Source organism: Phalacrocorax carbo, chromosome 7, assembly GCF_963921805.1.
Source record: "Phalacrocorax carbo chromosome 7, bPhaCar2.1, whole genome shotgun sequence".
In the NCBI taxonomy this organism is placed as follows: Eukaryota; Metazoa; Chordata; class Aves; order Suliformes; family Phalacrocoracidae; genus Phalacrocorax; species Phalacrocorax carbo.
Window position 1 is genome coordinate 49,742,826 of NC_087519.1, and position 23,110 is coordinate 49,765,935.

At 39.7% G+C, this 23,110-nt stretch overlaps 2 protein-coding genes across 4 annotated transcripts in view; one reads left to right on the forward strand and one right to left on the reverse strand.

Moving 5' to 3' along the window:
- Positions 1-1,232: 1,232 nt before the first annotated feature.
- PDCD10 (programmed cell death 10) lies at positions 1,233-13,945 on the reverse strand. Of its 2 annotated transcripts, none has more exons than XM_064457939.1 (8): positions 13,797-13,945; positions 7,038-7,244; positions 6,404-6,457; positions 4,924-5,041; positions 4,143-4,269; positions 3,757-3,835; positions 3,363-3,445; positions 1,233-1,717 (listed from the first exon to the last, which is right to left on the reverse strand). In XM_064457939.1, exons 2-8 carry the CDS (start codon positions 7,131-7,133, stop codon positions 1,636-1,638), a joined length of 639 nt encoding a protein of 212 aa, XP_064314009.1. In that variant the 5' UTR covers positions 7,134-7,244; positions 13,797-13,945; the 3' UTR covers positions 1,233-1,635. The 2 variants fall into 2 exon arrangements, with proteins under 2 accessions (XP_064314009.1, XP_064314008.1); XM_064457938.1 differs by having other exon boundaries at positions 7,038-7,252; positions 13,797-13,938.
- An 83-nt stretch (positions 13,946-14,028) lies between these two features.
- Positions 14,029-23,110, forward strand: part of SERPINI1 (serpin family I member 1) — a 54,529-nt gene continuing 45,447 nt past the window's right edge. The window contains exons 1-2 of one of the 2 annotated variants that reach the window (XM_064457937.1): positions 14,056-14,135; positions 17,569-17,620. The gene's annotated coding sequence lies outside the window, so the exon portion shown is untranslated. Of the gene's footprint in view, positions 14,136-17,568; positions 17,621-23,110 lie in introns of both variants that reach the window. The other variant, XM_064457936.1, reaches the window with a different exon arrangement.

Consider the following 23,110-nt stretch of genomic DNA (forward strand, 5'->3'; position numbering starts at 1 on the left):
TGAACAGCGAGCTTGGAGGACCACGTCCTGTTTATAGCTTTACGTAACCAAGAAATTCATAACATACATTCCCAAGAACTCAATTTTACATACAACTCTCCTTCACTTTGTTGTCTTTCACTACAGTCAGTGCTTTCATGAAGGAAACATTTCCATGCACAGATACACGGCAGAACATCCAGTGCTGTTTTGGAGGGCTGCAGATACCATTTTTCCCCTTTTAGATAATTTCAGCAGATAACCAAATTCAAAGACCCAGCTGTTGAACTCTGGATAAGGCACTTGCCCCAGATGAGCAATATGGCACCAGGCCAGTGTGCAAGAAAAGTCTGGCCTGTACCTTTCCTTCATCATTTATACCTAAACAAGGAATAGTTCTGTAGCAATCATGCTCCTTCCAGTCTGAAGTGATCCTCCTGCAACAGCTTCTGCAGCTTTATAAACTGCTTCACATTCTTCCCTAAACTTACTAGTTATGGCCACGTAAATATTTTGAAGACTTTTAGAGGTTTATTCTGTAACAATTCTATTTCAGAAGTAAACTCAAGGTGCACTTCAAAGGGGCACGCAAGATCGTTATTAGAACTTGTGAAATATTACCATGAAATCACAATGACAAAATTTTACTGTCCCTCAGCAGTTCTTAACCATCTACATATACAAGATCATTTTTTTCCCAAATCAAGGTCTCACATGATTTCAATCCCTGAAATAAAAGCTGCCTTATGGCATGCATAGTATAGACATCACTAGTGCTACCTGGAAGAGCTCAATCTCCTCTCCTCCTCCCTTCCAGAAGGGTATCAATATAAAACCCAGTTATCGTCGTATTTTAAATTTACCCTTCACTGCATAGTCAGCTGTGTATATTTAAAGTAATTCTCTGCTCAAAACCTCAAAGTAGTCTAGGAGTAAAAACCTGCTAACTCACCACCAACAGAAGATTATGAAAGAAGTGGGATTTAGTTTCTATCAAAAACAAAAGCACGCCTCACTCCTGGGTTGTTTTATTATTTTGCCAAAGACATGTAAATAGAGTTATTCTAGTATTCTGGTCTAGTATTAGATCGCAGCCAAAAATATCAGCTTTAAGGAAAAGCCCTAATTTTATACCTATTTGAACTGCCAGTAGCTTTAAGCACCCAAATAATTTTAATTTTTCCATGTCATGAATGTTCTGCAGTTCTAGGAAGATGAGTTATGCATTGCTGTTCACATACAAAAAGACAGTCTAACAGATGTAAACTATTTATTGAATATTTGCCACCAATATTGTTAAATACATAATCTTGCAGTTTTCAGCTTTCAAGTTAAAATGTCAGAAACAGAACACCAAATATTTACAATTCTTATAAGGAATGTTACATAATGACACGTTAAGGCGTAAATTCTTTTGGCTTATAATTCTGAAAAGAATGATAATAGCAAAAAGTGATGCAAAATCTTCATTGTGAGATTATGATTAAGCTACAATGTTTTACAAAAATATGGTGTAAGATGGCAATAATCTCATTCAAAATCCTGCATTGGGCCCCCCAAGAGGGGCTGATAATTTATACAGTCAAAACTTTAAAATTTACATATAAAGGTACCCTATCCACCATTGAAAAGTACAACTTTCAACATATACAGTTTTCAGGCCACAGTTTTGAAGGTCTGGAGTATCAAGTTGGTTTGATGAATTAGTCGGTTGGCACTTATGAACACATTTATTGCCCTGTTAAAAGAGAAAGATACTGCTTCAGATGTTTTTAGAAACATGTCATTCAATAAATACAGTATTAAGTTTGGGCAACTAAAATATACTGGCACTTAGGCTCCGCAAATTGGAAGCATGTTGATGTTTTACCATATCGTGATCTACCTGAAGCTTACCGCTGGCAGACAGACTTACTTGCATAGCTAATCCTAGAAAGACTATGCTTATTGGCAGGAACTTAAGCCTTTGGGCTCTCATCGTCGTCTTAATCATTTTGTTCTGGGGTTTCAGCTAACTAAGAAAAAGTGCAGCAGATGATCATTAAATGCCTGTTCTTTTGAAAGGTGAACATTTACTCTCCTTGTAATTTCAGAACTTGCAACTCTTTCCTCCAGAAATACTAAGCATGTGTGCATATGGAGGCAACATACTACTGTAGTTACCTTTTTGCTGAGAGAGGTGTGGGGTCAGTGAGTTTTCCAGCTCAGTAGCAATGCCTGTGAGCATGACTTTTGTTTAGTGCTGTCACTTTCTGGTGGAAGCAGGGTATCTTATTCAACATGCAGTTCAGATTTAAATTCTGATTCCACAAGGATAGGAAATACCAGCCTTCCCTGGGATTTCTTGCAATACTGATAATACCCAACACACTTAATGCTTATGCCCAAAATACACAGCACAGCATTCACTTCACATAGGGTTCAACCAAAGCTGGTCTCTTTCAGCGGGGTTGGGGTACGTGCACAACACATCCAACCCTTTCCCCAGGTTTTCAGTCAAATAGTTTGACTGAGACGGTATAGACCTAGCTAATGGGAAAACTTATCTATATATCTGTGCAGTAATCAAAAAGCACCAAGGTCTAAGCTTCCCATTTTGGTATCACAACCAAATTTAGCCCCAGTTTCAGGAAGGCAGTATTCACAGCTGGTCTCAAAACTTCTCTTTCCTTTAGTAATGCACCATGCCCTGGGTTCTCTTAGTCTTTGCCAAGCTCAGCAAGAGCAGACATAAAAGTTAGTTCTCATCTTTAAAACGGAGGCACATAGAACACTTTGGCACTGTGAAAATCTGAGGGGGATGCACTCATCCTCCCGAACAGTCACTACAGTGAAGTATACAAGAACAGTGACTTCAAAACCCAAGGTGGAGACCTGAAAAAAGCGTCAGTTTGAGGGCTAAAATTTTCAAATATGAAAGATTAATCAGCTGAGTAATTCCAAATACTGTGAAGCACTATAAAGGAGCCATGGGGCAGGACAATAAAAGTGTAAATCCAAGAAAACACTGCACAGATGTTTAGTGTTTGCAATGGTATTTCAAATATGTAGATTACTTTTTTCAATAAAGCATTCATAAATTTTTTTGTCACTGAGAAAAAGCCACACAAGGACAAGAAATTTAACTTCACGTATTCAAACTCAAAGCTAATACTGCCCGTGGGTGTTGTACAGTGGTGCACTTAACAGACTTCCCTTTCCTCAAAAGCATTACAAAACGAACAGACGTATTTTAAAGCAGCCACGATGGTCTGGGGACACAGGTGAGGAAAAAAGTTAGGAACTCCTGAAGAAGGTAGCTTACGCCCAAAAGCTAGTCTTGTTTTCCCATTAGTCAACATGACCTTTCATTATGTAAAACGTTAGTACAAAGACATACTTACTTTCCATCTTTAAAATAGGTTTTCAGAGTATCACTGAAACTTTTGGAGTATTTTACAAACTCTTTCTTTTGGTGCTCAAGTGCCTAAGGAACAAAAACACCAGGAGCAGAGTCTTAGTTCACAGATTGCTGGATACAGTCAGAATCTTGATGTGAAACTTAAGATTGGCTAACATTAGGTAGGTATAGGAATTTTCTTTTTTCTTTTGTTTAGATAGCATGCAGAGAGATCGCCCTCCTCCTATAAAACTGCTTGCTAAGACCTACCATACAACAATCCTGTTGTTAAAGTATGTCATTGACCAGTTAAGGTCTCCTATCCATCCTTTGGTCAAAAGGATATGCTTCCTCTTATACTATGAAAAATCTTGTATAAAAAGAGTTATTGCACATACCCGCCGATTCTGGTATTGGTATTTCTTGAAGACATTATTTACTGTGTCAAGAAGTTCCTTTATTGCACTCGCGATGTCCCTGTTTGGCAATAAAAAGATAGTTGTAATATCCTCAAGCTATCCTAGGTAAATCTACTAGTCAAACACTTGTTAAAACAGTCTGTACAGAACAAGTGTCACATAGGCTGTGGCAAGTTAAGTTCGGTCTAGCAACATGGGGCTCTTGTTAAAAATCCTCAACTCGGTCTGCTCATTTTTAAGTAAGGATCAGGCTCCTTCCCCATGGGAACAGTGTTGCCAGCGTCTCCTACAGCATTTGAACGTTCAGATTTAAATAAAAAGTTTGACCCCTCAGTCTGCAAAAGAATACATCATACAGGACTTACTTGATTGTCTGAAGAAATCTCACTCTGTCATTGATCTCATCAGGAATCTTACTAAGAATCTGTTTAAGTGCTCGTGCCTTTTCATTAAGATCTTGGAATTCTGGTTCTGGTCTTTCAATCATATACTCTAACAAGAACATGTTGAGAAATACCATTAGCTTTTCCTCAAGTCTCTAGCGACAGCTAAGAACACTATGTCACCAAATGCCGCAGTACTGCCGTGTTACATTTGAAGGTGAACAGCACAAAATTGGCCATGACCAGAAAACTGCAGTGAATACACTCTGCATCAATGGAAACACAGTGCAATAATCTTTATTATTGCAAGTTGGAAGAAAGTGCCCATCTTACTTTATTCAAGTGAGACACTGGAGACACTACGCTAATCCAGTGTGGTATTGAAATAACTTAAAGCCTGCTGTATGCTCCCCTTCTCTGATAGGGAATAGGGGATACTGCTTTTAATGTGAAGCAGGGAAAAGGAAGGCGAGTATTATACTCCATATATGTTTTCCTCTAGTAGTTAGCATTGCAAGAGTTGAACTATGCACCCCCATAAACATAGTTCTAAACATTCATTTTCTTTCTCTTAGGAGTCAAGTATGTTTTTTAGGGAGATTTAACTTCTCCAAAAGAGGTACTCAGGAAATACAAATATTCGTCTACTGTGCTAAAAAAAATCTAAGAAACAAATAACCTCTTCTGAAAATAGGCATAGAGAAATGCATGGTCCTAGTTAACAGTGTAATTAAAAATACACTTATTCAACATAAGAGATTACCTTCTACATCATCAGCTGCCATACGCAGAAGAGACTCTGTGAAGTTCACATCCACACTTTTTTTCTCCAGAATTTTCATAATGATGTCCTGTGTAAGACCTGGATTTTCTTTCTCAGCCTGCATGGCAAAGAAAATTTTTATTCTTGAATACGCAAGACCTGAGTATCGCAAGCACAAAGGCAGATTTTCATGTAGCTTACTTCATATACTGCAGAACTTTGCTAGCAACTTTAAAAGTCTAATGGCTTTAAACTAGTAGATTACATTGAAAAGCATTCTTCCGCTACAACATCCATTTTTCTCAGATTACACCAGTGATTTTGTATACACAACTTTTCCAATCAGCCCCTTCCACTCATTTCAATTTGAATAAGAAAGTTTTTCATCAAATTCTATTTTCTGTTATGTTTCCATAAATACTAAGCTTTGAGACAAAGACATTGTATCCCTTGGGATTTAATTCACTCAGACACAGGTGCTACTCCCCCATCTTCCGCATGACATTTTATAAATGTGCCTCTTTTGAATCACATCATATGCTCAAACAAGATCTTGGAATTGCTTTTTCAGAAAAAAAAAAACAATAAACAACTTTTGATTGATGACATATCCAAGTAAAGTTAAGCTAGACTAACATTAGAGATATTCACACTACCTGTGCTGCTATCAAAGAATTATGCTGTGTTGAATAAGAACGAGGGTGTGTGATTTTTTTAGCTAGCGCTATCATTTTCACCGATATCTCAGTTTTTACATTATTTGCGTTCAGCCTAGCTCCTTACCACCAGTCATAAAAATGTTTAACATGTACAAGCTCTAGTCGAGACTGTCTAGGTCCAGTTAGATTTAAGTATAGAAACAGGGAAGTATTACTTAGTTGCATAGCTCACCTGATAAGATATGCCATGCCTACAATTATTTTTGTTTAAAAGAATTTCAAAAGATCATCACTTCAGTAACGCTGTATAAAGGAATATCTGTATTTTCATTCTTTAGGAATATAATAGAAAAGTTAGAATAATCTTTTTCCCCCCATTTACTGCTGGATGCAAATACAAACATTGACCGTATACTCATCCACAAAAGAAATCCCATTACCATTCACTTTGTAAGCCATTTTCAAGGCCTCCTATGTGCCTATTTCTCATGAGCACCTGACCTACAGTCTTGCCATATTTAGACTAAGTTTATTACCTTCACTGACTGACTCCTCGTTTAACCTTTTGTACTACATGGACAAGACAAGAGTCTGTTTAAAATCGCTCAGTATGCTTGTATCATTCAGATTTGCACTCATAACACTTGCAGTTTCAAGCTTACAGTCAATGCAATTGTCCACCTTATTTTTATGTTTAGACTACTGATCAAGGACGCAGTCCTTAAACACAAAGACACATGGAAACAAGAGCTGACTCTTTAGCTTCATCATATATGGTCTACCTTTTAAGCAATCATTCTTCAATACAAGTTATTTCTCACCTTAATAAAAGCTGCTCTCAGTGTTTGAGCTGCAGACAGATTTACTCTTTCTAGCTGCAAAAGAAGTTTAGAATTATTAGCAATTCCAACATTATCAGAACAAAACAAGTCAAGTACAGACAGAAGCATTCATATTACTGGTCTCATTTCAGGGAGAGGTACCGTACAGTTTAATCCCAAAGGAAAGACTTCCCCCCAGAATAAAAACCTAAAAAACACACACATCACTGGACATATTTTGCATTTATCCAGCCAACAGAAGACTGACAGAAGCTTTTGAGAACATCTTGACCACCTCTGATACTCACAGAAAAACAAATATCCTATTAAATTATAGCCATTAGCAGTAAAATTAAAATGTATCAAGCGGCTACATGTTCAGCTGTACATTACTTCCTGGCATAGAATGCCAGACCTAGCATTTTTATTGAAATCTTCTGTAAAAGGTAAGAAAAAAGATCAGGGCCAAGGCAACTTTGATGAGCATCAAATGGAATGAAAGGTAAAACAATACAGAGAAAGAAGAAGGCGTTAGACACGAAGCTTTCCCAATTAAGACGAGCAACCTGTTGCTGTGATCTTATTTCCCCAAGGTAAAGGGGATTACTACATTCTAAAGCAAAACGTAGCTTACCTCATTAAAGACAGGGTACATAACAGCATAGAGAGGCATGGAAACCATAGAAGTGGTCTCTGCTTCATTCTTCATCTCTTCCATTGTCATCCTCATTCAAAGACCCACTTCTCAAGGAAAACACTATAGAAGCAAAAAACTCCTCATTCACTGAAATGTTTCTTCTTTTTCCTCGTTGTGCAAGAATACTTGAAGAACTTGAAAAATCTATTGTCCTTAGGTTGTGTGAGAAAAAAAGAAAAAAGAAAAACCAAACACAATTGTGAATGCTCACAACCGACAGGTTCTACAAATGAAAAGGCACTGAACAACATTAGTTTGTTACTGCCTAGAAACGAGGAATTACTTATGACATGAGTTAATATGGAAAGACTACTTCAGGTAACATCAAAATCCTAATTGAAATCTATTAAGTGAACAGATATTTTAAACAGTAAGGTACTATGTTTTACTGAAGTTCTTATGGAATGAATTTTCTTGAAAGAAGTGTGTTTATTTGATATGTATTACAAAAATCTTGCCACCACTTGTAAGCAGCAGCCTAAGATTCCTGAAAATTCACAGATATATAAAGCTTGAAAAGCATTACATGCTGTAAACCCAACCCCATACAGATGCGTTATGACGATTAACATTAAGACTATCTATAAATACTCCATACTTGTGCATATGCATTGAGCTGTGATTCTGATGGAGATCAGTGCCTACTTTCTACCTATTTGAATTCCAAATACTACATCTTTGTTTTTATATGAGCAGAAGTCTTAAGTCATCTTTCCACTCAGGGTGTGTCAACAGCTATGTTAACTCAATGGAAAATTATTGTTCCAGTAACTGAACCTAGGTTCTGGAAGTTCTCCACCCAGTCCAGCTCATCATATCCAACACAGAGTGAGCATTGCTCAGACCCTGAAGTCATGTGGAAAAGAAAAAAGGTCACCCTACAGTTCATACAGAGTCTTTGTTACAGCCTGCTCTATCTTCTGTCTATAAGATTCTTTAAAATTTTTATATAACACAACCATGTTTAAAGACCTAAAGTCTAAGTTCAGAATAAAGATACAGAGAAGGAGATTAGCAGTTTTAATTTTTAGATTTGCTTGGAGCATTTAGTGCACTAGAGGAGGAGTTTTCCTCCTAACAAGCTTCAGACATCAGGCATTTGTATGTTTGTGTACTGATTTTATTGCTATGTTATTAAGAAGTGAAAAAAAAAATTTTTTAGGAAACAGCAGAAGCTACTACAGTAATCAATATCACTACCCAATGGTTTGAACAGGTTAAAAAATACCAAGATATTTCCTCAGGCTATATTCCTCATTATGGTCTGCACTGGCTGAAAACCTTCAAGCTGTTTAAAGAGAAGACGAGATATTCTTTTTTGCCCAGGGCATTTATATAGTAGCTTAGCTATGATTATACAAGTTAAATTTATTATTGATTATAGTAAGCACTTGGATGACTACAAATATCATGCGTGCCTCATCTGAGCATGTGATTAGGCAGTATGAACATACTCAAAAGTGTGTGTGTGTGGAACAAACAAACAAAAACAACAGAAAAGAACCACGAAAACAAGTGAAGAACTGGTCTCACTACAGAAACAACCAACATATAAAACATGGTTTGAAGAAAGCTTAAACCTGAACATAGTAACAAGCAGCAGCTCTGTTTTCTTTGTTGAAGAACAAGCCTTCTGACATGGACTATTCATTGCAAAATCTAGTCTTCGTTTCTCTTGCTGGTTCAACCCTTCACCATGACATGAGCAGATTCCTATAGCCACAGGATAGGATGACTAAGTGTTTAAAAAGGGGTCTGTATGAATAAGGTGTGTCCCACATGGATGGAACTGCAAAATTCAGCACTCTCACAGTTTTATCACCTACCCATAGATATTTTACAGCTGTGTAGAACATGGAATGATACATGTGAATATTCATAATTCCTCAAAAAGTTGAATACCTCTAAAGAACTTGTCTCAGAGTTACATAAATTCATGCAAGGTCTACTCACGGGGGGGGAAGGAACTTGCCTGAACAAGTTTTCACTCACAACTGCAAGTACAAGCTGTCCCATTTATTATACATGCATATTCCCTGCACTAAAGACTCTGGTACGTAAAGGGCTGAGTGGATGGAGAGCTGTTTGTTTTACTCTTTAATTCTGTGTTTCTGGAAGTTCAGTAAAAATATATACTCATGTATGACACTACACTAAGAAGCACGACTGAAAACAGCATTTGCAGATTAACTTACTGCAAGTTTTTATCTAGAGTACTGTATTCTCAACACAGTAAGTTTTTAAAACAGGTAAATCAGGTCATTGAACATTGTTCTAGTCTACCCAGAAGATTTTTGATCATAGGAAGAAGGGCAAAAAAGGACAAAATAACCATTAGATTTAATTACTTTGGTTTTATGGGTTAGCAGTATCCACAAAGAAGGAGAAATACTAACAGAAGTGATGGATTTTTATGATGATGAAAACCTATTACACTGTGGACTACCATGAACAATTCATTTTCTCCTGAAGAGCCATAAGCTATCATTACTAATTCACGGTGAAGTGGATATAATATATACAAACATACAGTTAAACCCCCCATATAAAAGCAATTATACACCACCTATTATCTCTTTACCAGAGACTGACACTCTTCAAACAAAATACACCACCTTGGATTTATATTAACACAAAGGATACAAGTGTTGCAACTGAAGACAAGAGGTAGATTTACATATACACACACAAGACATACATAAGAACATCAAATACTTTTGTTGCCAACATACGAAAAGAAGCATATTCAATATACCACTCTGGTTGTTCCTTATTCTAGAAATCTTCCCATTTTCCAGAAGATAAAACACTAGGTAGTGTCATGCTGTCATGCAAGTATCTATCTGACTGCTGCTCTTGCCACACTATTTATCTTTGTGGCTAGGGATCAACTTCTTCACATCATTCAGCTGTAACTTCGATGCACTGCAGTCTTTGCTAGTGTTAAATAGCAGGGATAAAAATCTTCACAGCCCCCCCATTTATTTGCATTACAGAAAGACAGTTTGTCATAGCTGCACTAAACCTCATAGAGATTTCTTTGAAGGAGGTCTCAGTCCTGATTATGGACCAAATCCCCACAACTACTGAAGTTTCTGTTATTTACATAAATTATTAGAAAGTCCACTAGCCTTCAGAATAGCCTGGCTACAGCCAAAGTTCAATGAACATTATCATGCAGCAACTAGGAGCTTCCAGAATTTCTTCAGGTATGCAATCTGAAGCAGCCACCTGCATAGCTGCCAAGCTTTATGGCAATGCTGTCTTCTAAAAGCTTAACTTCAGCTCACTACAATCTCAAGAGAGTCTTTTATTTGAGATGAGTTTACCCTAGTTTCACCTGCCAATTGGTTTATTACGATCTGAAAAAAAGGAATAAGACTCCATGAGAAGGTGATTTATTAGAACAGCACCATGTAGTCACATGGTTTAGAAAATCCTGGCAAAGTGCTGTAAGATGCAAAAAAAGGTGTTAGCTGGCAAAGTTGTTAATTGGTCTGAGGGGGAAGACAAGGAGGAGATAGTAGGATATGCTGTCTGGAACAGACAGACTGCCAAATATTACTCTGCAGGCAAGCCTGATCTTTTTTGTTACAGTGATCCCACAGATTCAAATCTGTATACATGTAATTAGAAATCATGCTTCATGCTACATCATCAGATGAAATCAACCATCATGTTACAGAATGATGTAGGGGATTTAAAGAGAATTTGAGAACTGTGCTAAGACGCCAGCTAACACAATGCTGCTGCTCAGTCTTAAACCATCAAACACATCAAGCCGTATTACAAGAGATAGAATAGTAGAGTCTATTCTGTGTCAACACAGAATATATACTTTCACTGTCAGTATAAATCTTACATTCTAACCTTTAAGTTCTAGCACTGAAATATTATCCCAGCTATTCAGCAAACACTGAGAGAACTGGTACATTTTACATGAGGAACAATTTTGGGAGGATTCTTTGGTAAATCTACTTCCCCACATCCATCCAATGGGATTTTAAATCATTCAACTGAACTTTATCAGAGGAGAAAAAACAAAAACAGAACTACATTAAGATAAACTTCCTGTAAGCTGTAAGCCAAAAAAGGGTAAATAGCAAAAAACCACAAAAACACACCACACCTCCCAAAACATGCAACTACTGTTATCAATATCTGAGGTGATAATTTGCTTTCTCTAATCCATGTCATTTACTGACAGACTTCTGGTCACACACTAAAATCAAGTAGCAGAACTGCAGAGCTGCTTAATAAGAATATCACCATCACAGAGCACCATAATCTTCTCTAAACCCACATCTGCTCATCAGCCAGAATGAAAAGAAGCAAGGTATCCATGAAAGAAAGGTGTGTGCTTAACACTATCTTCTGAAAGTGCATTTAAAAAGAACAGAGGAGAGTCTTGTGATTACAACTTGTAAAGAGTTTTAAAACAACAGAAACATTAGGTATCAGTTGGTGGGATTTCAGTCTTCAGTTGTGTCACCAACAGATCTACCTATACACTGATTTTATCTCCATTCCCTTCTCCAGGCTCCATCTATCTTAGATCTGGAAAACTTAAGCACCTAGACATTAATATCCTTTTTCAGAAGAGTACTAAAGAGGAACAAGGACTGAGGCAGTCATCTACCAGAATGATTATTTCAATGGTTGGCTTCTAGCAAAAAATTACAGCTCTAATCCTGCTAGAAAAGGCTATCCTTACTGCCAAGAAGTTCTGCTTCGCTTCTTTCAGTGGGTATTCAAGAGGAGGTTTTACTTTTAATATGATCTGAGACCCCTGAGTTACCAGAAAAAATAATTTAAGTTCAGAAAGAAAGAGGGAAGGGAAGTAGCAGCACATATTCTCTCCTGAATTCAGAGGCCAAGAGCTTTGCTCCTATTTGTAAGACCAACATGCATGGGAGGAGGGAGTTTGGGTAATTTACTAATTACAGTTGCAAATTTTACAGAAGAAAAAAAAATGCAGAGTATGCTCTTTTAACTATAGGCACATCCCATGCATGCTTGGAAACGAAGTCTCCCTTATTAACGGTCACTTAAAAGAAAAACAAACCAACCCACTCCTTTTCCTTGTCAGCCAGTAACTTACCTGCCAGCTCTGTATTTCAATTATAAGCTGCAATTATTTCCCATTGTGTAACGCAGACTATATGGTACAAAGCTTAAAGGTTTTGTGCTTCAGATACAGAACTACTTTCCTTCTTTTTAAAACTGAAGCCATTGGAATTGGCATACAGATCAACGGCTATGATAATCTCTGTAGTTTAAAATCAGTAGATAACAAGAAACTTAAGGACAACACTCTACTATACTGATTCCCTATTCTGTTAACTCTTACACGCAGCAGTTTCACTGAAGAGCTAACAAAAGGAATGTCACCAGAAAATAGCATTGAAGTTTTAAAAGTATCTCTAAAAGCCTCTTGCTAGAATAGATACGCACTTTTCAAACATCTCCACACGCATATAATAGCCACTTACAGTTGAATTCACTCTGACAAAGCATAACTGCTTATGCATTTGATTATTGTAAGGGCGATTAGTATGACTGATTCAGAAATCACACGAACTCACAATAAACCCAAGATGTCTCTTTTCAGAATCATATCAACTTAAAACGAAATCCAAGCTTGCTCTGAAGTCAGGCTTAAAATTAGCTCGCATACTTTTGCAATCTAAAACTTGAAAATGGAAGTGATTTAGTCCGTCCTAGTACACCCAGCTTTTGCGCCTGCCTACCACATGCGAAAATGTGGGTCCTCCTGGAGCATGCCCCAATTTCACTAGTTATAATATATAATAATTCTAATACTGCTAAGTGAAACAGGCCGTGGTTGTTAGCCCTTACAACCACACCACCATACCCCTATTTCTCAAGTTCTTTTTGGGAATATGAAAGCAACGTTACTGACACGTAAGACAGTTTCAAACATACAAATAAATTCTGTCAAGTAAACAAATACCAGAGGGCAATCGGCTCCTCTGATAACCGGAACAGCGCAAACCCGGCCCAAGGCTTCAGCCCTCTCCCAGCGCCCCACTACGTGTAAGCTACAGGGAAGGAACCAAACTCACCAGTTAAGTGAGGAGCTTAACGGGACCCCCGGGCACCGACAAACCCCCGACTGCCCGCTCACCGAGAGGAGCACAGCCCGGGGACCCGCCAGCTCGGATGGAAGGCGCCCTGATGCCCTTCTCTCCCTCTCCCCCCCGGCCCAGGCACCGGCCGGGCCGGTGGCGCCGGCGGCAGCCGCTTGACACGGCTCCGCTCCGACGTTAGGGCGGGCTAAAAATAATAGACATCCGGGCCTAGGCTTGCCGGGCCCGGCCGCCCTAGGGTGAGAGGAAGCCGGTGACCCGCCCGCCGGGGCCTGACCCTCTCCTCAGGAGAGGAAGGGAAAGGACCCCGTGCACCCCTGCCCACACGGCGAGGCCCCAGGCCGCGCTCACCGGCAGCGGGAGCCACCGGGCGGTCCCACCGCTCCGCCGCCCCTCGGCCGGGCCCCAATGCTAGAAAGAGTTTTACGCTTCTAACGCAGCGCAGCCCTAAAGGGCGAGCCAGGCCTTGCGCAAACACACTACCGGACACCCCCTCCCCCCTTCACCCCACCCACCCCCAATGCGCTCGTTCCTCCACAGGGATAAGCTGGGAAAGGAAGAACAACAGCAATGCCCTGCACCTCACCTCCCCCAACCCACGGAGCTCTCGAGTGGGCTTCGCCACCCCGCCGGAAGCGCCCGGGAGGAGGAAACGTCCGCCGCTGTTACCGCACACCAGGCGTTGTCCGGAACTAACCGGCAGCCGCGCGGGCCGCTGGGGTTTGTAGTCTCGCCACTTGGGACTACAAACCCCACAATGCCGCGCGGAGAGGCGGAGGCGCAAGCTACCAATCGGAGCGCGGGGGCCGGCGGAGGGGCGGAGCCTCGGCGGGGCGGGGCGGGGCGGTGAGGCTTAGCCGGGCGCTGGCGGCGGTGGGGGCACACCCGCGGTGGAGCGCGGAGCGGCGGTACCGGCAGCCGGCCGGTGAGTGCGCTCCTCCCCTCGCTGCTGGCCGCGCGTACGCGGGGCGGTGGCTCCGGTTTATGTTTTGGGTTTGTTTTTTTTTTTTTTTAAAGCGAAGCTTTGCCTGGTGTTTCGGCACGACTGTCCGCGTGTGGTGGTGGGGGCTGAGGGGGCTCGCGGCGGGTGGGAAGGTGGCGCGCGGCGTTCCGTTAGCGCCTGAGGGGAGGGAGAGAGGCTGCGGCTGCCGCGGCGGCGAGAGGAGGCGTTTGGGGACGGGGCGCTTCCCCCTGCGGCGGGAGAACTTGAGGGAGGGGCGGAAAGCAAACCCCGGACCCCCTCACGGGCTCGGGCAGCCTTTGTCTCCCCGCCCGCCGGCCGCCGTGGGGGGGAACCGCTCCCGCCGCCGCCCTCAGCCCCCCTCCGGCCGCCGCGCTTCACCGCCAGCACTTTGTTTTCAAGTTAATGCTGTGGTAAATGCTGCAGCAGGAGTTCTTAACGAGCTGTCCGAGCCGGAGGAGGTGACGTCCTGTAGGTTAGGGTGGCTTTTCTGGTCGGCACCTACCCGGAGCTGGGCTACTGAAACCCCTTTTCTGAGGGGCTTCTCTGGTGTGTGGCACGCTTGTGCTGTCCGTCTGGTCAGTGCTCTGCACTGAGCAACTCCTACGTGTATATCGAGTGCTTTGGCTGTTAAAAAAAAAAAAGAAGCACTCTTGTGCGTTGTTTGTCGCGGTAATTGTGTTACTGGAAAGCTTTAAGACTTAAATTTTTACCTGATATTTAAAATTAACTCTATTGTTGAAGTGCTGCTCAGTTTTGGATTTGTTCCTGCATTTGTAATGCACCCGTATGAAAGCTTGCCTTCTGTTTTTTTTTTAAATACCGATTAGTGTTACCAAATACTAATGAGACACATGAGCTCCGATGCAAACAGGTGAAAGAATAGGTAAATTATTACGCTGTCAAGCGTTGGCTGTAACTTCTTGCAGTGCTGAGATGGCAAAGTGGGAAGACTTTGATGTCCGTCTGGGAACAGACGGATCGTGTGCCCATATCCATGGGTGTTACCTGTCCTCATCACCTTCAAGTAGGTGAGCGAGAAAACTGGAAGGAGAAAAAAGCACCTGGATCCTTGTATTTGTGTGCAGAATTTTCTGTTCTAAAAACCAATTTGTTTAATTAGCTCTATGTATGATCAAATATTCCATACATCTCGGTATTAAACAACTACTTAAAACTTGCCTGGTGTGTATGAATTGTGTATTATTAATCACTCCTCTCTCTGATTCACCAGTTCATGGCTTATCATTTTTGATGTGATCAGTACTTTAGTCTGATAGAAAATGGTGTTCCGCATAGGTGAGAGATGTTTACCAAAATGCCACAGCATGGATTGAACCGAATGCATGTCTATGGTATTTTATCCTTACAGTGAAATTGGTATGTTTTAAGGTACAGCTGCAAAGCTGCAGTCTTACTGGTGCTGATACTTAAGATAGAATCTGCTATCTCCCTCCATCAATTTTGTGACACTTTTCTGGTTTTGATTTTTTTTTGTTTTAAGCAGTGAGGTCTTGGACCAGATTCATACTTTCATATTTTTATGTCCATTGTGTTTTTCAGTATTGTTGTGGCTTGATTGAGTGTGATGAGGAGTAATTGTCAAGGGAGGGGAGGGAGGAGGAATGGTGGTTGGCTTTTTAAGGTGTGAGTTACCTACAGAATTACATAGGGCAACTTAAAAGGTAATGCAAGGTGAAGGCTTAAGTTTGCTGTTAAATGCAGTCATGAGTTCCAAAATTTATCTCCACAAGACTTGACTGTCTTATGTGCTCACATTGTTGAGTTTGAGATTGAGTGATTTGTTCATACGTGTGTGAAAGTATTGATGTTGTCACTCATCTACTTTCACATTTGTTGTAGAAGGCACACAATATTCTGTGTGTCTGTTGGCCTACTGAATGCCTTAGCTGCAGTGCTGCCAGCTCAAGGTGATTTCCAAAAATGGGCTGAGATTAATGCATTTCTGAGCTGCCAGGTGACTGGTGTGGTATGTTTCTGTGCTTGTTCTTAAAACTCAGCTCTCTTGCTACCTCCTCCCATCTTTTCCTCTCATATGGAAGAATGGGTATCTGTTCATACGTAGCCTAGTGGAGTTCTGGGAGCGTGTGCCTGTGAACACTACGTTGTTGTGATAACTCTTGAAATTTATTCCATAGATGTGTCATGTTTATGCGTAGTTTAATTCAATTTATAATCTTATGTATCACAAAATGTAGAAGTGGAGAGGAGTTAGTACTGGTAGGATTCTTCACATCAAGATCTAGCTACTCTCAGCACTTTAAAGTCCTTTTCAACTAACATATCTGATGTTTTTTTTTCTCAAAATCTCAAATTAGTGTGTTAGTTGCTCATCATCCATGAAGACACTTTTGTCATGGCTGAACGCTTTTAAAAATTATTTCTGACAGTCCATGTTCTGTGTCGCCAGTACGTTATTATGTCTTCATAAATATAGGGTGCATCTGTCCTATACTCAGCCTTTAGGCTGTCCTCATCTTCATTATGTTGTGTGTTCAAAATAATGTTAAAATTTGGTGTGTAAACGTGGCTTTAAAAGTTAAGGCCTGATTTTCTTTATTTTATGTACACTTGCATATCTCTGATATAGTTGGTATCTCTGGTTACATGTCAGTATAATGGGCCGATGATAGGGAAAGATGTCCATACAGTCAACTGCGATTAGTGATGACTTTGTATTTTTCCTGAACTACATGAAAGGTCAGAGTAGTTAAATTTGGAAATATCTTTTAAAAAATTTTTGTTTTAATTAGTGTCTTTTGAGTGCTGCTGGTCTTGTGAACTGGATGACAAAAGGTTAGCAGAACTTGGGGTAGAAATAATGTAACGTGCATTCCTACAGAAGGAAAAGAAATATTTTCTGAATAGTGAATGATTCTGATGTTCTTGATGGAACAACACGTTTTCTTTAAATTTCTTTGAGAAATTGTGCTGGAGATACCGAAGCTGTCCACTTCAAGACAAACAAAATAAGGGTAAAGTTTTGGACTTATTTCCCTCTGTATTTTGTATTTAAAGCAGTACAAAATGACAGGGATGTAAGTAAACTCCATCAATCGTATTAGGAATATATCTTCTGTTATAGTGTAAATAGCTTATGACAGTCATTAGGAAGGGGTTTATGTGGAGAAAGTCTGTGAGAATATAAATAGGATGAATGCCTGTATGAAATATCTTCGATTTCCCGACTTCACTGAAAGAATGCCATATTGTCTTTTTTCATTTTCCCTCCACAAAAATCTATTTCTAAAAAGGTAATTACATATTGTACTAAACGTAAATGTAGATAAGACAATCTGTGTTTTGCTAATGAGTGAAGCTACGCTACACTGTGTTATTTTAAAACTAAAAGCTCCAATTTCTTTTTTTCTATTAGTCTTATGCACATTCTGCTGCTTGTTGATCCCTCAGCCTGGCCAAAATCAGAGGTACGTGTCGGAAGTTGTCCGATGACTCCGCATTTAAAAGCAGCGAACCCTCCCTGCCGTGTGGTTGCTGCCTGGCTGCGCTCAGCTGTGCAACAGTAGCGTGCTTTTCTGCCTGTCTGTGGTTTTTTGACTGGTTCTGAATAGCATCTTGTTTGGTGGCCTTAATAAAGTATGTATGGTAAAGAATTGTTCTTATGTGGTGTGATTAAAGTATCAACTGTAAGGTCATGTTCTGCTTTGTTTAATATACTTCAAAGCTAATGATTATGAAACCTGCAGACTGTGGCTAATGTGATAAAAGCTGCGTGCGTTATCCGCTTCCTTTTTGGTGTTTGAGAGTCACTGCAAAGCAGCTGTCGCTATGAGATGGGAAAAGAGAAAAATTCATATTGATACAAGCTAATGAGTTAAATATGTGTCTGGCTTCTGGGTGGAATGAGATTTGACCTCCTATGTTGTAAAGGATTTTTGGCTTAGTTGAGTGTTTATTTCTCAAGAATTATCGTAATATTTATTTTTTCAGACCCTGAGACTATTCTTTCAGGAAGAATCAATAATGATAAGTAACATTCTGTCTAGAAGAAGAAAGGTAAACGATGTGGTTGTATTCAGTTTTATCTAAATAGCTAGCCTGTTAATTGGAAGGCATCTGTCCACTTATTTATGTTCTTGAGCCCTGCAGTCTTTCACTATTACCGTTACATCCAAACGAATAATTGCTTGATAATGTAAACTATTTCTAATCTGCTCTGTATGTCTGACAATTCTAACCCCCGATGATCTGATGGGGCCAGTGGGCAATTGGCTTCCTCTAGAAAGATCAATTCTGTCAGAATTGAAGCTGAAACTGTGCCATGTGTGCAGTGGGATTTCTTAAATATACAACACCAAGTTAGTTAGGAATGATCTCTCTGAACTTTGGAAGAATTTCAGCTCCTGTGCTCTTCTGTTTTAATCTATTTTTATCATCCATGTTTCTGTATGCACAGCATGTTTGGGGGACTTCCTCATCTGAGAAGAGAGAACTATCATTTCCTTTCTGACTTCTTTGAACAACATATTTAAGGCTTTGTTTTGCTTTTGAAATGCTGACTGAATTCTGGGAATCTTGCTCAGACAGCACAGGAAAGCAAAAGATTTGATTACCTTTGCAATAAGATAATATGCCCAAACATTTGCATTTTGTGTCTGGAGCTTTTTGAGCAGCGATGCCATTGCAGCCCTTGATTCTCCTTGTAGAAGTTTGGGGTAAGCTGGAGAACTTGGACATCTACTTTTCAACACTATTTCTTTAACTGACCTTGGCATGTCAGGGTAATGTTAGGAGCATGGGTACCTTTGCTAAAGGCAGCCTGTCTGAACTCCTCATGATCACCTAGCTACCGGAGATTGTCTCCTTCCTTGACAGGGTAACAGGAAGTTGTTTTCCAGTCACCGTTTCTATGTTTGAGGTAATCTTCACTGCCCCAGTTTTCCCCGTACATGTAAGTTATGTAAGTTTACGACATCTTTTTTAATTGGTACACTAAAACTGCCCTTTTCAAATGCTTTTCCTTCCACATTTAAATTAAAGCAGTTCTTGGAGCATTTAACAATGGTGTACTTCACAGAGCAATTTGAGTTCACTGAAGCAACACATGTTTTCTTTCTTGGATATCTTTTTTTTTTTTTCAAAAGAAAGCATTTGCTCTAGTTTCTAAACTATTTAAAGCTATTAATCAAAACCTGAGACAACACAAACAATCTACTGTAATATCGGGTCTTCAGCTTGAGGTCCTACTGGTGTAAAGGAAAGGTCCCTACCCAAATTGCTGTAAGTGTACGTAAAGCTTGTAGGTGAAGGATAACCTTTTCATCTGCAAAGAGAAACCTGAGAAGTGGGAGGAAGAAGAGAGGGAAGCCAAGTTATTTTTACTGTAAATATGTCAGTTTATTGACTTGTTAATTTCAGGTTTATTCAAAAAAGCAGGGGGAGGAAACAGTAATGTCTGCCAAAAACAAAGTAATCAGTGGGAGTTGAAAGTTGTCTAATGATTCGTACAAGTACTAAAGAGGACTAAACTAGTCTCCTATTAAACTGGATAGGGACTTTTGAAACACTATAGTAATTCTGTTTTGTCTTTAAAAGCATGTGCACTTACATATGGAGAATAAAAACCTTTATTAAAGTAATGTTGTTTATTCACAGTAATGTTACAGGCAGCAGGTGTCTTTTTATTACTTTTTTTTAAAAAAAACTTTTAAAAAAAAACAACAAAGCTGACTGCACACTTCCAAAATAAAGGTTCAGGTAACATTTGACAATGCTGATGTTTGAGTTGAAGATGGCAGAAGAGATTTTCAGTTTAATGCTTAATGTGCCTGCTATACCTCTGTGGTATGCTGTGAAAAATAACATCTTGTTTCACAACTACATGTGCTATGGACCTTCTTGTCGTCTTGTCCTGTGACTGGCTGTGATTAGTCCAGTCACAGAATTCATGAACACATCCGTTCTCCCAGTTCTCTCTATCCAAAGAAGCTATTAGTGGAGGTCTGCAAACTGAGGAGCTGGGAAGAAGAGGACAGCAGTGCCTGAGGATCTCTAAAGAGAAGTCAAGCAAGGTGTTGAAAAGAACAACCAGCTAGTGATTACAGTGCAGACATAAGAGATGCAGAGCTGGACCCTTTTAATTCAACACTGTTTTGGTCTTTGGTTGCTATGATCTCACTTTCAGCCTGCAATAATGTTGACGTAAGTATCACAGGATAGGGATTAGCATTGTCCCTAACTGGTAGTAGTGAAAGTCTGGAAGGGATGCTTTGCCTTTGCCTTAGGTAATTCTTCTGTGTCAGAACTTGGCCTTCCCTCTTCATCTGCTTGTCTGTTTTACCAGTCTCCCTCTGCGCCTAGGCCTAACCGTAGAGATCTCCCTCTGTGTGCTCTAATGTTTCCTCTGCTATGCCTGTGGTGCTCTGTGCTCCTGCAGGGTGTGTATACAGACCTCTGCTTTTAATTTCTGAGGGGCATTGCCTGCCTCCTTACTTCTGCCATCTGAAAGTGCCATCACAAGGAAGTGGAACTGTGAGGAGTACTGGCTGTGGCTTTCTTCTTAGAGTAAGCAGGAGTAGTTCTAGTCCTACTAGTTCAAACAGAAGATGACAGTGGTCTGTGAAATATCCCACCCCCATGTAAACTGGCTGCTTTAAAAAGATTTTTTTTATTTGAAACCAGAGACAAGAGAATGGCTGATGAATAACTTATTTCCATGTTTCCCCTTGCCCCTCATTAGACAAACTCAGGCGTGTAAAGAGCATCTCTAAATACCTATTGGGAATTCAGCATGACATGAGGTAACATTCTTAATAGAAGGATGATGCCTGATGGGACTAAGCAGCCTGAAACAATGTTTGTGGTGCTTTGTATCTGTAAGTGTTCTCATCCTTCTTCCTGTGGACAGGTTCTGAAGTCTCATGTGCCATGCGTGCCTGAGTGCAGCTCCTTACCTCATAGTCACCTGCATGGTCACTGCTTGCCACAGCCATGCTTGTTCTCAATTTCCTGTAGGAGGGTGCCTTTGATTAGTCTTCCCCAGCATCGCTGAGGCATAGGAGATGTCATGGTAGCACAAAAACCCATGTGGATTTTAGAGGTTTTGGAGTCTCCGCTTGTACTTGGCATCATCTGTAGCTGGCAGTTTCCATCTGCTCTCCCTACTGTGCATGTGTTGAAATACTAAAGAAAGCAGGATATTAGATCTATGAGGAGATACCAAGAAAAACAAATATCAGAAAAACAAGCAAGCAGAAATGTCTAATTATAGGGGATATGGAGCAGCAGGGCATATAGAGAAGATATCCATGAAAGTGAATAAGGAACAAATTGACTGTAAGTAGATTTATTCTGAGGGGATGATATGCGTGAAGCAAAAAAGTGCCACTGGTAATTTTTTATATACAAATGTGAGGGAGGAAAAGATACATACAATATCAAAACACAGTACGCTTGTGAATTTGACATAACTGATACCAGGTCTTCACATATGACGTGACAACAAAATACCCTTTAGCTTCAAGAGGACAAGCTTCCACTCAGTCACAGTGAAATAAATTCTTGAAGTGATGGAAGCATGTTTCTCACTGAGAACACTAGCATATCTTGTATGTGGAAGAAAAAGAAAGCAACATCAATTCAAATCTGCATTCAAGAATTGTTACAGGGAGCTGGTCTAATAGGGTATATCGTCTTTACCTGTAGTGAAAGGCCTGTGGAGGCAGATGTATGATAATCTGTGGTCCCACTACTTGTCACTTCAGGATTGGTAGAGACTAACTGAATTGATATTCACCATTCTTTCCTAATCCTTATCTAAGTAACTATCCTATCTTTGAGTTATTATTAATTCCTTAAGAATTGTAGGGCTTTAGAAGAATCCCCAGAAATCTTGTTGAAGTACCAAGAGAGCAAGGACAAAATGAAATTTTTTGCTTTCAAAGGCTCTATGATTGTCCTGGGAACTGAGAGAGAGGGTAGGACCAATGGATAGGATAGTTTTAAAGGAAGAAGGAAAAAAAGCTTTCTTGGCTTCAGATCCTTTGGTAGTGGACAAGTAATTTAATCTATATTTAATCTGCACTCCTCCAATGTAAAATGAAAAGACTCTTCTTACTCATAAAATCCAGTAATGAGTGTAAGGCATCTGGGTATTAGTTCATTAAAAGGTAAAGGTCTATTTGAATGAAACCAATACTTTTAACAACCTTAATATATTGTGTATAAGCCATGTAAGCAACTAGATGGTTATATAATTCATCAGGCATGGAGGTCTTCGCTGTCCTAGAGCAGCTTGGTATAGATTTTGAGAGATATTAGATCATTCATATTGCTTAATCTAAGGATAAATTGTAACATTTATAATAAATTTCCCATTCTTATTTTGTAAATCTTCAATACAATGATTGAATAACACTTTGAAAGCTAACAATTGCAAATCCTAGATGTTGTTTGAAATGTAGATGTATTTTGCACTGTCCTGATCAAAGTAACAAATATCATCAGTAGACTTACACACCACGTAACTGTTACGTACGTTCAAGGAGGCCGTTAGAATCCAGCGTTCATTTAGAAAATATTTCAGATAATTATGTATCATTCACTCACAGAAAAATTCAGTGTTGAGTTGAATTTCAGTCAAGGCTATGAAAATACTTGATATCCTTTTGAAACAAGAGATTGTGCCATTGCTGGAGTCTTCCAAGGCTGTGCATATGACAGGAAACAGCATATTAACATGAAACTTCCAACCTTTTTCATGCTTAAATGGAATAGATTTGAAGTCAGTTCATTCAACAAAACAGTAATTTGGAACTACTTTACAGAGCTCGCTTGAGGCAATGTGCTCTTCCTAGTTCATTTTAAATACGGATTATGGAGACCACTGAAGATTTTAATACTTAAATTGCCACTACTTTTATTTTCTTACATTTCACCTGGTTGACTAGAGAAATAAA

Bases quoted from the DNA above. Each gene is read 5' to 3' on its own strand.
- PDCD10 (XM_064457939.1), bottom strand. From the start codon at position 7,133: ATGAGGATGACAATGGAAGAGATGAAGAATGAAGCAGAGACCACTTCT. The intron at 3,836-4,142 runs GTAAGTCCTGTA...ATTGCCAAACAG, and splicing joins AGATTTCTTCAGACAATCAA to GGACATCGCGAGTGCAATAA. The intron at 1,718-3,362 runs GTAAGTATGTCT...CTCTTTTAACAG, and splicing joins ACCTATTTTAAAGATGGAAA to GGCAATAAATGTGTTCATAA.